This window comes from Phoenix dactylifera, chromosome 8 (assembly GCF_009389715.1).
Source record: "Phoenix dactylifera cultivar Barhee BC4 chromosome 8, palm_55x_up_171113_PBpolish2nd_filt_p, whole genome shotgun sequence".
Lineage (NCBI taxonomy): Eukaryota > Viridiplantae > Streptophyta > Magnoliopsida > Arecales > Arecaceae > Phoenix > Phoenix dactylifera.
In genome coordinates this window covers 17,288,506-17,304,491 of record NC_052399.1, presented here as the reverse complement: position 1 = coordinate 17,304,491, position 15,986 = coordinate 17,288,506, and the positions used below count along the sequence as shown (strand labels likewise).

Genomic DNA, 15,986 nt, shown 5'->3' with positions numbered 1-15,986 from the left:
TCATAATATTGCTACGGGTTAATGATAGTTTTATCTTTTGTGCTTCCACGTAGCGACCATAATTGTCTCCAGCCTTTCAAGCAAAAATTAAATTGACAATATTAAAGTAGAGACCGGGTATCTTTTACATAGTAGAAGAATTCATCTTTATTTGTATAAATTTATTATTTGATCACCCATTATTTATTTTGAGATCTATATAGACAGATGAATGGTAGTTGCGGATGCTTTGAGATTTTTATGGTGCGTAATTAAACCCTAACCTCGTTGCCAATTCTGTAATTATCTTTAGATCCGGATTCGTGTTTGTATATGGAGCATACCAAGGTATAACACAACTGCACTCGCGAAGTTGGGTTTTGGGCACGCGGCCTCTCGCTAGCTATAAAAATAGCGGGAGACGCTAAAGGCCGTCCAAGCTTCTATTTAAGTTCTTATCTCCTCTGGAGCAGAACCGGGTCGAGGCCTCGCAAGAAAAGCCATATGAGCGCCACTCCCCAAGGTTTCCCCAAGCCCCAAGGCCCAAGGGTTCTCCATCGTCCAAGAAACCCTTGATCAAGAAAACCTAGCTCGTCTTTCCTTTCAGCGATGCTCTATTCTCTCCGTCCCTCTTCTCACCTGCCTCTCCGCCGCTTCTTCTGCCACAGCTCCGCTCCGCCGGACATGGCGAGATACCGAGAGGTTTTCGCCAGGAGAATGACCATGGCCGGAATCAAACCCCACCATCGAATCGGTTAGCCGAGCTTCTCCTCTTTCCTCTCTTTCTCTCTCCTCTTGCCTTGATCTTGGTCTGATGAAAGATTTAATGAAGTTCTTCCACGTTTTTCTAAGCTTTGGGAGTCTCTGGCGGACCTGACAGCATGGCGCTGTGTGTCTTGACGGCTGGGTGGAAATCTGAGGGTCGTTTGGGCAAGAATGAAACGTCGAACTTCGTAGACGGGCTTCTGGGAATTATAGTGGACCATAGATTGCGGCCGGAGAGTACAGAGGAGGCGACTCAGGTTCGAAACAGGGTTAATAAGATAGGTAATTTCTACTTTCCTTCGCATCCGTTCTTGAATCTTGGGTTACATTCTTGTTAATGAGTTGGTTTTTGAGATGGTTTTGGATTGTTATTCCAGGAATTCATTGTGAGATTGCATGTTGTGATTGGCCGGATGGGAGGCCTAAGAAAGGTCATTTGCAAGAGGCTGCTCGGGAGATGAGGTGCGTTTGGGTAATTGGGTCCTCATCCTAGGTTGTCAAGAATGTTGTGTCTAATTTCGTGAACTTACTGCATAAGAGTTCAGTAATACTTGTTTCACTTTATTTGTATAAGCTGGGAAAAAACTCGCTTTCATTCACTGTATTGCCAAAATGTTTATTATTCAGAATTGGATTTTGACCATCCTCAATTCAATCAATGCTTGGTTAAGTTCATGTACAGACAAATTAGATATAATGAATGCAACATGTCCCTGGTGTTGTCTACTAGAAAAGTAGCTCACTCTTGAAGATTCCCTCAATTTGATAGCTGCAACTTAATCCAAAAACAAATATTATGGCTTACACTGGTAGCCTTTTGGTTCCTTATTATGGCTTACACTTTTGGCCTTTTGGCTCACACTGGTGGCCTTTTGCTTATTTTGACAATTCGAGTTGTCCAGGGAAGTTATTTGAGTCTTGAGAAGCCTTGCTAGATTACTGGCTTAAGCTTTCACTTCGCCAAACAGGAGGACATATGTTCAACTGTAATTGTAAAAATATGGTCTTGTACCACGAATAACTTCCTAGAGAAACTGATCACAACTAGATTACAAAGGAAAAATGGAGTTGGTGGGGGATATTCATAAAAAACCATGTAATCTTATTTCAAAATACTTTGGCATTTGTCAGGAGCTGTTGAAGTAATAAAACAATATTACAACACTTATTACTTTACAAGTGTATGGATGTGCTACACCATCTAAGTAGGTGCATAAGTATTTAACTGATCTTCTGTCCTCTTTAATTGAAGGATGAGTACATGTAACGTGAAACATTAACTTCTAGCCATTGTTATAATAATGACTATTATAATGATGACTAAGTGCACTTACCTGTTGAATGTGTTGATGTAGAAAGATTGAAATCTCCCATGGCCATTATAGGGCATGTCTAGGTTTACAATTGAGAATACTTATGGCAAACTACTCTTGGTAAGATAACCATAATCATAACCATCTAGCTTTGTCCTAACTTTTGGGGTTGGCTTTATTATCCTCATTTTCCAAGTATTCCTATTTAGGACCACAGCTGATGTTATTCCAAGTTTTAATTAGGAAAGTGTTACATGGAAAATTTACTAATGAAGGCTGAATGGAGCAAGAAGCCAAAGTTTTTTTTGTTGTTGTTGTTGTTGCAAGGGGAGGGGGTTGAAGGAAAATCTTAGCCTAGCTTGTATTCGACGTGGTCACCTGATTAATTTCATATGTATTCAATATGGTTTCTCTGGACATACTAATCAAGTAATGTTTGTGGATGACAACTTTGGGATTCTATAGGCATTAGGAAGCTGCCAATATGTTTATTATAAAATATAGCAATCACTCATAGTGGAAATAGTATGTCTAAAGATAATGTCAAAGGAAGAATGTTATTGATCAGTTTTTCAAGTTGGAGCATTTGTAACCAAGAGTATGAATGTTTGGATTGACCATGCTCTAGATAAGGACCACTTCTAGATGACACAGGGAGATGTAGACAATAGGCGGAAAGCTGATACCTATAACCATTTATCATCCAAATGTATCCCCCACATCATGCAGTTAGTTCATTGTTACTAGATGATGGCCTTGTTTTGATGCTGTGGTACATTTCTTTAATATCCATATGGTGTTCCAAACTAAATAATTCTAGACAAATAAAATGGCCATCAGCAGGTAGATGGTCTCCATAAGCTACTTGGGCATGTTCTTTAATTGACAGATGATATGCTATAGTGTGGCACCATTGTTACAAACCTAACAAATGGGAAAGCAAGAAATTGAGTGTGGTTGCTAGGATCAAGGGTAAGAGATTAATAGCACGTTTTTTGTACCTTTTTTTTGAATTTAGTTATTTGGTTTATTATTGGAAAACCAAAAAATAATTGACTTGTCTCCACACTCAAAAATTCTTGGGGTCATTTTGTTAAATACCAGAAAATCAAGCCTGTGGTAGATTCACATAAAAGTATATTCTAGTTCTAGAAGACTCATCAGTTTCCTCCAATCTCTTCTTTATAGTAATAATTGTGTGATAAGCCTGCTTGATGAACTGGTGCATGCCTTGTTCCTTCATAAAGAGAGAGAGAAAATCAGACATCTCTAGTATTTCTATTATTTCCCTTTGTTATTCAAAATAAAGAAGTCAAATGCACTTGAATTCCCATATTTCATTATTTGATTTAACTAGCAAGCTCTATGTTATCTGCAGTTCATCATTTGCAGGTGTAAAACACAGTTTGTCAACCTTTTTTTTTTTTTTTCTTTTTTTGCTGATAAAGTCTGTCCATCCTGGCCTACTTCACATTACATTTCTGAGCATATACATGCATCTAATGCTTCTTGTTTCATTGTCTTTCTTGCGAACATGGATCTGTGTTTGTCAGCTTTATAACTTAACAATTACTTGTTAAGATGCCAAAATATATTACTTTTCCAGCACATAAGTCTGATTTAAAAGATATCCGACAGAGTTCATAATATTCATTTTATGACCTGTCATAAGTTCTATAACTTGGCTAAACAACATTTTACTTTCATAATATTGATATGATCATTAAGGATGAAACTATCGCCTCTTATTGGTGCATGCAATTCTTCTATCCCACTACTTTCCTTATGATTCTTCTGAATTTTGGCCCAGGTACAAACCAAAAATTGATCTGGTGATTTATCTATGGAATTTGTTAACTCTTATGGGTTATTAATTTCAGGTATCAAATTTTTCAGGGTGTTTGCATTAAGCAACAAATAGGAATCTTGCTTGTTGCCCACCATGCAGATGACCAGGTCTGAGTATATTTTTATACAGGACTGTGCATTTGTATGTGCGATGTCTGTGGTTTGTAATTTATTTATCTAATATTGACATCATGTATTAATCCACATGCTTCCTTGACCCGTTTTTCATGGTAACAAGTGCTATGGTAATTTATCACTTGGACCTTTTTATTATAAGAATTTAAAATTATCTAATGTCCTCTGAAAACAATGGATATCTTCTTGTATGAAATGCTGAATTGTAAGATTAATGTTGTCTGCCATGGTTTGCTTATTGATTATTGTGAACTGTCGTGTGGTATGGTGAATGTGTAAATGAAAGTAATTGCTCAGAAACAACAATGTGCCATCATTTCATGAGTGGGGCTCAAAAATTGCAGCATCAGAAGAATTCCTTGAGTCCATTAGATTGCGTGTGACTGTCTCCTTCTTGATTCATGTCTTACTTGCATGCCTTGTTGAATTTCTCAAGTCACTATCATCAAAGCTTATACAACAATTAATGACTATTATAAAGTGTTGAGGTCTGTACCTCGTTCAGTTTTTCAGCTACAGATGTTAAACTAAAATCTCCTTTAATTATGCAAAACTAGCAGTGTCCTATTTCTTTTTCTAGTCCTTACCTCATATGAGATGGAGTAAAACTCTTATGTTGGATTTAGCCTTTGCAGTTCTCAAAACATTGCCTATCTGGGATTTTTCATGCTGCTTTCTTTTAGAAGCATTTTCACTATTCTTGTTTGGATTGATGAACCATTACATTTGAATAAACCATGTAAACTGTGTCTCAGTATACAGCCCAGTGACTTCCATATATTTAGTTAATTTATCACCATGAGTAATATCTTTCCATTGCCGTATATTGTGCATTATATGTATGTACATATGCGTTCTATACAGAGATACCTACATATACACATACAAATCATTCACTCATACATGTATATATTTATGTGTGTGCATGTCTGTGTTCTTTCTATTGTTATTAAACTTGCTTTTGCGTGTATTTTAACATATCTGTCTTTTCACTAAATGAAAAACATCTATATACAGATTGGATAATACTAGATGAGATATAAGTAATATTTCATGTTCTACTCCTGTCTTTTCTGATATTTTGACTTCTCACGGTCTGCAGTAGAAAAAAAATTAGTGTTCTGGTTTTGGCTTGTTTTAGTTGAAGAAAAAAACTTCCTAAATGAAATGAAATTCACTAATCTAACATATAGTTGTGATGCAATGAACAAGGAAGGCTCTTTCGAAATTTAACCTTTCTTCTGAGTCTTCTCAACAAAGATGTAGAAGACCGGGAGGGCCTTCGGTTGGAAGTGAAGTTTATTTAATAACAAAGGGAAAAACTAAAAGTAATGTTCACTTTTGATTAGTTTGCTGTTTTCATCTTAGTATTTTATTTCCTAGTGGAGGGCTTGATTTGTATTTTAATTGTTACTTCATTAAACACTGTTTTGACTTTTTGGAGGGTTTAGCTTTGCAAGTTGGATTTTTTTTTCTTTTCTTTTCGTTTTCTTTGTTGGTGTGGAAAGTGCTGTATTTCTGCTGTTTCTGGAGTAAATTTATCCGGAAGCCCCCCTCTTCAATTATGAGTGCTGCAGGATTCAAAATTTATCTAAATTTGTGGTAGCAAGGCATGTAGTTACTTTAAGTCAGTCTATGCTTAGCTGTAACCTTTTATCTGGCTTATATTTTGTGCTCAATTCTGTATTCTTCTGTCAATCTCTCTCGGTATATTCCTTTGCAGCTCTTCAGTTCAGAAATTCCGAAAAGTATTTCCATATTATAATTATGAAGTTCTGCTTCTTGTTTGAGCTTCTGTGCTCTTTTATGTAGTCAGCTGTCTGTCGTGATGTTCAATATTGAATTACACAATACTCATTATTGCTAATGAATGTGTGCTTTTATTGGATTTTTGTGTACTGCAAGTTTGTAACAATGACACTCCTATTAAAGCAGGCTGAACTTTTAATTCTAAGGCTATCTCGCAATAGTGGAGTCCTTGGACTTGCTGGTATGGCATTTGTTTCACAATTATTTGCTACACAAATGAAATGCTTTGGAGAAAATTCAGGCAATAATAGCGTTCTGCTTGTGCGGCCAATGCTTGAATTCTCAAAAGATGACATGTATAAAGTGAGTATATGTATTCTTCTCAAGCATTGCGGGATTTTTTTTTCTTTGTGTTTAGTCTACCATATGAAACTTTCATGTATGGAGACATCAGAAATTGAACTGATTAGCATATTTCTAAAATTTAATATCGTGGACATCACATGGACCGCATATACTTTCTTTGGCCAGAAAAGTTTGATTACTTTATTGTTGAACATGCCTATGCATAAATTTTCAGCCAACTACGAATTTTTTTAAGAATACCTATGAGTACTATGTGTCACTGGATACAACTGGTAAAAAGTGGAATTATGAAAACCTCTCCTTGGGCAGTTGTATTCCTCTACCTTCAAGTTGCAAGGGTATATTTTTTTTTCTTAATTTATTCTGAAAAAGGAACATCAAATAAATGATGCTTTCTGCAGGCAACATGTTTCCTGTGTTGTATCTTAAGATCTATATGCTGTTATGTTGCCCACTTTTGTCTTGTTATGTAGTTGTGTTGCTTTGACTTGTAGGCTTTTATATGAGCAAGCTTATTGCAAGGAACAAAAAAAGTATGTGCGGCATCACAATTTAGGTGGATAAATTTTGTTGCTAGTGATTCATATTAGGTTTTTTTGTGCTGCTGGAGAACAAGTGAAGCAGGCAAAATTTCCTTTTTTTGTTTGTCAAAATTTCCTTTCAATAGTATTTACACGTCTATCAAGAAAATTTATGCTGTTGTTTGTGTTTTAAATGTTAAAATGCTTTTCAGTTTATCCTGGGAAACAAGCAGTAAATATTTCATGTTTTTATCTACATATGACATGAAGCATTTAGAGTGACATTCTATATCCTCTGGTGAAGGAGCTAGTGTTTTTATCCATGCATGAAGTCAAAATGAAAACATGTGTTTTGGATTATTTTGAGGTTTGTTTCAAGGAAATGACCTGTTTAGATTTTTTTTCCCCTAAAGTTTGCAATCTTTTTTGGGTACTAATTACCTGAGAGGATTATCATTATCTACAGATTTGTCAAGGAAGCAATCAAGAGTGGGTGGAAGATCCAACAAACCAAAGTCCGTTGTTTGCTCGGAACCGAATACGAGCCTGTTTAAGAAGCCTGTCATCATGTAAGTTTCTATATGATGATATAACCGGATTTACAGTGGCATTGCTGGACTAGTACCTTGACAGAAAATATTGGAAGGTTAGGCTAGGTTAGTTTACAGCAATCTCTATAAAAGATATTTGGACTTATTAGTGATAGTGCCAGGGTGTCGCTGTGGAGCATTGTGGATCCACTGGGTGCTTTATGTGTGTGTGTGTGTGTGTTTGTTTGTGGGAGCATGGGGGGATCAGGTGGAGGCACGATAGGGCAATTGCTGCCTCTAATATCCTGGAGTTCTCCAAAAATTGGTAAATTGTATCAGGGAATTTTGGTTAATTTTTGCCTTCTTGAACATAATGTCAATTTTCTCTTGAAGAGCTGCTTAGTTTTCTAAGAGCATGGAGGCTGCACTCCAAGATCTCCACAAATCCACTCTCTGATTCAAGCCTATCTATTTCTTTCCATGGTAATATTGAACACAAGCTAGTTTTAGAAGTTATATTCTATATATTTTATCATGGCAAGGCTCTTATTGAGTATTGGCGAGTAGAGAAAAGAATTATACCTTGGAAGATGAAGAGGTCATGGGAGCACAATGTAAAAGACAAATCATGCAATCCATTTCCCCACTTTCACTCTCTTGTGTTTCTATTCTCCAATACCTCTCCTAAATATGCACAATTTGGGATTTGAAGAGCACTTTAGTTAGTGCTTGACATATTAGGTTTCACGTTAAGGCTGCTTAATTTTTCTTTTGTAGATGCACTAAGAATAAGTCGCATTCTTGACATGCACCCATTACATGTGGTCTAATGCACAATTTGTTTAAAGTAGCATCTAGCTATAGAAGTTTAAGGTTGAAAGTTAGTCTGTGCTTGAGATAAAGCAATAGTATAAGCTACAAATTTCTTTTAATGGTTAACAGTGCATGTAGGCCATAGCACAGACATTCACCTTGTGTCATTTTCTTTAAGTTTTCTTAGCAAGGTCCGTAATCTCGGCATGGGTATTATATCGGTATGCTATCAATTTGGTATGGTATAGTACACAGTTATGCACCTCAAACCAAGATAGCTCTTAACTTCTTCTTCTTTTTTTTTACTTATCATGGTACCCTCTGAAACTGGATGGTATGGGTTGGTACATGGATTGTCGTGCCATCTGGTTTGAGGTGCCCGTATTGTATTGGGTGGAAACCAATATGAAACTTAAGTTTGGGTAAGTATACGACTTGTACTATCTTGTACCATCTTATACTGAGGCATACTAAGGTGTGCTGAGGTGTGTATCGACCTGTATTGAAGCATATCGAGATAAAAAAAATGGAAAAAATGGTTAGAAGGTTGGTTCGGTATAGGGAGTGTATTGTACCATACTGAATTGGTAAGGTACCGATATGGTATTCGATATTGAGATTCCGGATTTTAGGTTGGTACAATATGCTACATATCCATTTTCGGACGGTACAAGATGGTTCCACTCAGTTTGGATTGGCTCGACCGATATATCGAACCGAACCTCAGCACCATACCGATATCTTACCGGTATGGCACGGATTGGTACGATAGACCTAATATTAGTTTATTTTTTGTTTAAATGTTCTCAACTTATTAGCAAACTAACTTAGAAGGCGGGGCTACATATAGAAAATTTCTACTTTCTCACTTGAAGATAGGTCAATTTGGCAAGTGTCAAGTTTATAATGGAATTTAAGTTTTGTAGTTAACTATTTCTTTGTTAAATGTACATACATACACACTGTAGTTATGATCTTTTTGAACAAAAACCTGGCTAGGCCACTTCTTTTAAGCACCATCATTGATAATGTAGCTTTTATAAGAAATAATTGGTGAAGTTATCCATATTGCCAATATCAAATGGTTGGAAGAAGGCTTATTTGGAAACTATGGTTATGATACTTCTGCTTGTAAACCTTGCAATTGTAGGAAATCTGAATATCATGCAGCCTTCACCCTTTTCAATGCATTATTTCTTTTTCTCAGATTGAACACTTTCTTTAGGCTTTACCGCATTACACTATCTAGGTGGCATTCTGTCATGAATGACTTCGTGTTTTCTGATAACCAGGCTAGGTTGACCCATGTTGCTTGTCCCTAGATACTGGTTTGAGGTCTGAGATATAACTGGTGAGCTGATTAATAATCAGCTTAGCCTAGTTATTATGAATGTGGTAGTTTCTCTACATGACCAATATGATTTTAGATTGAAAACTGATTCCTTATAAACTATACACTATTTTGTAGCAGAATCTTCACTAGTTCACAGTTTCAAGCTTCCTGCAATTGGGGATCTCCATGTGTTTTTTAAGTAAAAATCTATTTTATATTGTAAAAGATTCCTTTCTGGATACTATCTCGATTTACTGTAAATATTGCATGTCAATCTGTGGCAAATTATAGAAATGATCTTCTGATTTGTCTGTTTCTTTTTCAAATTTTGTTAAATTTAACCATTTTATTGAGATGTTTCTGGCTGCTTTTTCCTTGATTTTCCTTGTTGTCTACTGGACTACATGATTCCACTTGATGGACTGATCTTCCTGGCTTTGTCTCATGCTTGGAAATTAATGGCTTGTTTAGTTGATTAGAAGTGTGAGAAGTGCTAAAAGTGAGTTCAACAAAAGTGAGCTTTTAAAAGGAGGTTCAAGATCTGTGTTTGATACATTGAAAACACCATATATACATTAATTGTGTCCTCAAACTTTGTGTTTTTGTCTCATTAGACATTTTATTTGCATTCTCCATGCATTTCAAGTTATTATGGCATGAGAGCATACATATGTGTCCAGGACCTTTCTTTGGGAGCTTCTAAAGAACATTATGACATCAGGTGAGAGAGCAGATTAAAATAAACATTTTGGAGTCAGGAAAATATCGTTGATGAGCCATTCTTCTGATTGAAAGATCAGATGTTTCTTTTGTGCTTGAGATATAGTGGACCTTTTTTCTGTGTGCATCACCAGAATCAGGTGAAAATAGAAAATGTTGCTGGCATTTGATGATCTTGGAGAGAGATTGCCTAGTTTGGCTGGATCTACACATTTGTGGAGTAATGCCTGAATTTAGTCTTTCTTGTAGTTCTTCTTTTAACCTTCTTAAAGCATCAAACTAGTCTCATTAGTTTCAGTTTGCCCATGCACATCATTCTCTTACTTTCTCAAATATCTTTTCTATTGGGATTTCCCTTTTTTTTTGTTGATTAACTGAGTCAATTGTGCACACGGGCATATAGCAAGTCTAGATAAGACTGTTCCGTCAAAGTAGGCTTCGCACGTAACTTGCTGCAGAAAACTAGGCTGTCATTACAGATTTTGAAAAGCTCTTTGCAATGCGTAGGAGTTGAAGAATGAGCTAATGTGCATTTGCCTTAAAAAAGAATTATGGATAAGTTACACAGTCCTCGTTCCAAGTAGACTAAATTTTTGAAATTCAACTAAATTGGAATACCCATTTTGGGTGGGTGGGTGGGTGGGGTATAAAAATGCATTTTTAGTTACCATAATTACCTGAAATTTACAAAGGGGCTGTTTTTTTTCCCTTATCAAAAGAAGGATGAGTAAGCTCATCTTTTTATTTTTTTAAAAATTTCTTTTTTGGTTATGCTAGTTTTCATGAATCCTTAAATTATATGGATACATGTTAATGTAGTTCCATTCAAAATTTAAATGGAACCGTATGAATTTGTCATATGTATGCCTGTGGGTGATTCAGTATTGCATCAGAAAGCTTATTTGCTTTTTCAGTCATGTTCTGCAGTCACTCCATCTTTCACCCATATGAAGGCACATAGATTGTAGTGATAACATATCACAAAGTAAATTGTTGATTGCTTTGATCTGATTGTATTTCTTTTTTTCATATAATGAAAAGAAAATTACTAATACAATCATAAGCCTTTATTTTACTAGCATCCATTCTCATTGGATAGTTCTTTTTGGCTCATTTATGCAATGGAAGTCATGAGAACTCACATTAACTAATATAATTTCATCACCTCTCTCTTTGTGAAAGGAAGGTACTTTGGCAACCAGACATCATAGATGCTTCTGCTTGTGTATGTTACGGTTTTTTACACCTAAATGACTGAAGGCAAAGCACTTAAATTATTTTTTTCATCCACCTTCACCCAACCAAAAGATCCTAAACAGAAGATGTATCTTAGTTTTATACTTTTTTCTATGCATGATGTGCCCTTATCATAACTGTTCCCACTTGCTGATTCTGCTTCCTAATTTTACTTTTTTGATATCTAGTAATCTTACAGATTCATTTAAATGGTATGGGTCTCTACATTTCTGATCCAGCTTTTGTATGCTAACAGAATCATTCTTAATCCTATTTTTAGGTGTCTTTAGATCAGAACTGCAAGGACTTATCTCTGCTTGCCGGTTAACACGGACATATGTTGACAATATTTGCCATCAGATGATAAGGCACTCTGTTACCATCATGGAGGTTGGTGTCCTTGCACATAGTAAATTTTTAGTATTTAATATATATAGGGAAACCATTTTTGTTAAACTTAAAAATTTATTCTGACCTGGTCAAGAATGCTATCTTATGTTTCAGTATGTTAGTTCTTTTTTGTAAATGACTGATGCACTCGGTAGACTCTTTTTGGGGGCCTTTAATCCTTTTCCGAGTCTGAGAGCTCAGCCCAGACCATATTATACATGACACGTGTATTAGGTGTTGGTTATTGCTTAGTATATTGCTAAGCGTAATAGTTCTTTATATTATCCAGTTTTGATTGAAAATAATTTGCAATAGTGATTGAGGACAGAATTATTTGTAAACTTAAAAGGAGAGTCCCAGTGCTTCTGATTCCTATGAACATTCTTTACATTCCCCTAAAATAAGATCCAGCACTACTCTTTCTAGTATCCCACTTCCATGTTTGACTGTGTCATGTACCTTGGCTTTCTTCACATTGTTGAGTCCTGCCCACAAAGCACATGCAGTCCTACCTTTTTCTTCCCTTCTTCATCTTCTGCTTGCATCCTTGAACTCTCCATTTGGCGTCCATGTCAATGGAACCAACATTGCAATGGAAAGAAGATAAAGTAAATCAGACACGTAACATTTTATTTTTATTTCCTTTTCTTTATGATCTTGTGCTGGTAGAATCTAAAATTTGTCAAGAATAGTCAGTTCTTTGGTTGGTTAATATGATGGGTCTGCATGATGGGCCTATTGTGCCTAAATCATCTGAGAGAAGTAGAGTTTCAGTCTTTAATTTCAGCACAGTGGGCTGTGTTTGTGCCAAGCATGGGCTGGACTCAGCTTTGGCCAGGTGTTGAACAACACAGGCTGGGCACAACTGCATGTGGCCTAGCCAGGCATGCTCAGTATGCATCTCCTGTTGGAAGTAGTTGAAAGTTGGTTAGGTGTGTAGGATATCCACATAGATATCTTTTCAGAGACCATGATAATATGTTTGCTTTTGCAACTCAAATCACCAGCTACTTATTTATTCCAATTGCCCCTGCATTACATGCAGGAAAAAAGCAATGCAATATGGGCACAAAACGTGATCTGTTTTGAGAGTAAGTTGGAGGAAGCTCATGGGTTTCAATGTTGCTTTCTTTGCAACTATCTTTTTTCAAGTCTCTTTAGAAAGGGAACTAAGATATAATAAAAGATAGATGACTAATACTAGTAGGAGAGCATATCGGTTAATTCAATGAAAATGTGACATACAAAATTATGAGCATTATAAAATTAGCATATTTAAAAACTAATAACATCATAGGCAAAATATTGCTTCTGTATCTGTAGGAGCTACTATGAGATATTCTTTTTTCTCGCTATTCTCTAATCTCTTGATGTGCATTATGATCAGTATAACTGGGCAAGTTACCCTCAGATGTTTTTGTAATACTTTGTTTTTACAGCATGGGTATGCTATAGTTGATTTAGAGAAGCTCAATCCATCAGATGTTGAGGATCTTTGTTTATCAAAATTTCTAGCATTGATCTTGCAGGTAACACTGATTATTTATCTTTTAATTTTATTGCTTGCTGTCACATCCTGCACAAGATGATCTTCTGTGCCCCCCTCCCCCCATGCCCCCCTCCCAACAAAAAAAAAGAATATTGATTTTGTTCACCAGCACTTTGATATTAACTGGATAACTGTCTACAACAGTTCATCTCGCAACGGAATAGGCCAATTCGTGGTAGTATTTCACAGCTGCTACTGGGCTACATCCGCAACATCCCGTGCAAGGTCCATTCAGCTTCACCATTCTGGTATCATATTTTGAATCTTGAATGTTCTCTTACAAATGATTGCCTAAGAGTCTAAGACCCTTTGACAAGTTTTAAGACAATATTAAATTTCTGTTGAATTTTATAATGCGAATTTGAACTTTCATAGTGGGTGCAGTTTGAGATCTTTGTGATTATGCTGATATGCAGTAGTCTCATAGCATAAGTGGTCTATGTGAACAACATTACTAACCTTACTTCATGTTGCCATTGATTAATAGTTAAATTTGTAAAAACTGATATCCATGAAACACTTGCACAAGTGATCAAATTATCTGTCAACAGAGAGGGTGGCGGTGATATCTTGTATCAATGAGCACATACACGCTTGTTTGTCTCCTCTTCTTTCTATTATATTGCACAGCACATTCAGAATATCCACTAGGTGATAAAGTGCCACAACATTTTCGTGATTAGGGCTCCACCATCCTCCAGTTCCTTATTCACTCTGCCTCCTCCATCCAGCTGCTTGAGCTGGTTTTTGCCCCCACTCTCAAGTTCTTTGTCCAGGCTGCCCAGAGGCTATCCATCTCTGCTCTACCCCTTTCTTCCCTTCATCCTTGTTCATCTGCCCCAGTTGGAAGGAGGCAGATGTGGAGAGTGGGGGATGTGGAGCATAGGAGGATGGAGGTGGTGATGGTTAGCTCAGAGGGGAAGATGGAGGTGTTAGGGGATGAGCACAGTTTAGATAAAAGGGTGGCTGGTTGGAGGGTGAGGTCAGGCTAGAGGAAGGTGGGAAGAGAAAATTAGCTGGTCGTGATTACCAACAGTTGCAACTACATTGGGTAGTAGCTATGTGGTGTCACAGTGTAACCTATGAAGGGAAGGAAGGTCTCAAACACCTCTAGGATTGTGATGGAGAGAATTCCTACCATATTTATACTAATTTTCGTGGAGAGCATAAAGTGAGAATTGCCCGGTACAATTCTATTGGTAGGATCTTGTTACTAATCTTGTCAAAAAGAATCCACCATAGGTGCATACACATGCATGCATGTACTTACATATATGACATCCTTGTTTGTGCTAGCATGCATGTAATTTTGCAGGCTGTTAGATTAAGTTTAAGACTAGAATAATCTGTCTATTACATTGTCAAGACCCCTTCTTGATGCTTACTTGGCATTAGTATACAACAGACTGATGGTAGTAACAAACCCAGATGTAAAGGGCGGAGCTTTGAAATCATGCAAATTGGTAGCAGAGGCCATACCATTTTATCTATCATGATTTAGTAACAAAAAATAAGTAGGAAAGGATTTGCAAAGTCAGTCCAATATAAATGGGACTGAGCTTGTTGGTAATAGTTCTTTTGGTTTAGCACTAGTGGATGCACTTTTATTAAACCTGTATGTTCTATGTGATGCAAAATTGGCCTCAAGCAATAATTCTGCATTCAGAAAGAAAGGAATGAGACTGAGCTTGTTGGTAATAGTTCTTTATGTTTAACACTAGTGGATGCACTTCTATTGAATCTGTATGTTCTATTTGATGCAAAATTGGCCTCATGCGGTGACTCTGCATTTAGAAAGAAAGGGCCATGATATTCAATAGCTACCTCCTTAGGAAACTTGCAAATGGTACTGAGCTTGTTGGTAATAGTTTATGTTTAACACTTGTGGATGCACTTCTATGAGGTTCACCAAACCGGTTTGGCAGGGCACGGATCTATATCGTGCCTTTTCGGGGCGTATCGACATAGGAAGAGCCAGAGAGCGAGAAAAGGGGAGAGGGAGGGAGGGAGGAAGGAAGGGGGAGGGCGAGGGAGAACCTAACTTTAACTCGAACCAAAGAGAGGGATTTATCGGAATGTGGGCGGGAGAGTTTAAAAGCAGGGGCAGGGGCAGGGGGAGTGAATGTGATTTAAAAGCAGGGGCAGGGGGAGTTTAAGCGAACCTATCTCTGAACCGCTTTAATAGCCTAAATTGTGCTGATCGCTAACCGGTTTGGTTCGGTACATCTTAAACCAGCCGGTTTGGCAAACAATGATGTATTCTATTTGATGCAAGATTGGGCTGAAGCGATGATTCTGCATTTAAAAAGAAATGGCTATGATACTTAATGGTCACCTCCTTTGTTAGTGATCTTGACAACAAATGATGTATATCTGAAAATAATATGATAATATGATCTTCAGTAATATGCCTTCAGTTCACATAAGAGGTGGTAGATCCACAATGTCTCAAATCTCGATGCATTAATTATGCCTTTTTTTCAATACTAAACTTCATCTTTAAGCCATATACGGTCATCTTCATATGTGTGGAAGTGTATTATTTAAGCAGTTTGTCTACATACCTATGGAGAATCAGCAAGCAGTCGGCCCGGGCCTCTGAATAGGCACAAATTATGCTAAAGTGATCTGGGTAGTAATAATTATGTCAAAATGTTATTAGTATTCAGTATTCCAATGGAACTGTTCTTTCTATATCTGAATTCAGTAAATCATGACATTCATGAAAATAAATTCTTG

At 36.8% G+C, this 15,986-nt stretch overlaps 1 protein-coding gene across 6 annotated transcripts in view; it reads left to right on the top strand.

Moving 5' to 3' along the window:
• Positions 1–423: 423 nt before the first annotated feature.
• Positions 424–15,986, top strand: part of LOC103710905 — an 18,303-nt gene continuing 2,740 nt past the window's right edge. For 3 of the 6 annotated variants that reach the window (XR_005512919.1, XR_005512921.1, XR_005512920.1), the window contains exons 1-10: positions 424–733; positions 832–1,026; positions 1,122–1,206; positions 3,938–4,013; positions 5,976–6,152; positions 6,981–7,043; positions 7,143–7,245; positions 11,589–11,698; positions 13,138–13,227; positions 13,392–13,472. Coding sequence is in view for 3 of the 6 variants with exons in the window: in XM_008796829.3 (XP_008795051.2) it covers positions 589–733; positions 832–1,026; positions 1,122–1,206; positions 3,938–4,013; positions 5,976–6,152; positions 7,143–7,245; positions 11,589–11,698; positions 13,138–13,227; positions 13,392–13,472 (1,062 nt within the window). In the remaining 3 variants the exon portion in view is untranslated. The remainder of the gene's footprint in view (positions 734–831; positions 1,027–1,121; positions 1,207–3,937; positions 4,014–5,975; positions 6,153–6,980; positions 7,044–7,142; positions 7,246–11,588; positions 11,699–13,137; positions 13,228–13,391; positions 13,473–15,986) is intronic. The other 3 variants (XM_039129102.1, XM_039129103.1, XM_008796829.3) reach the window with 3 other exon arrangements.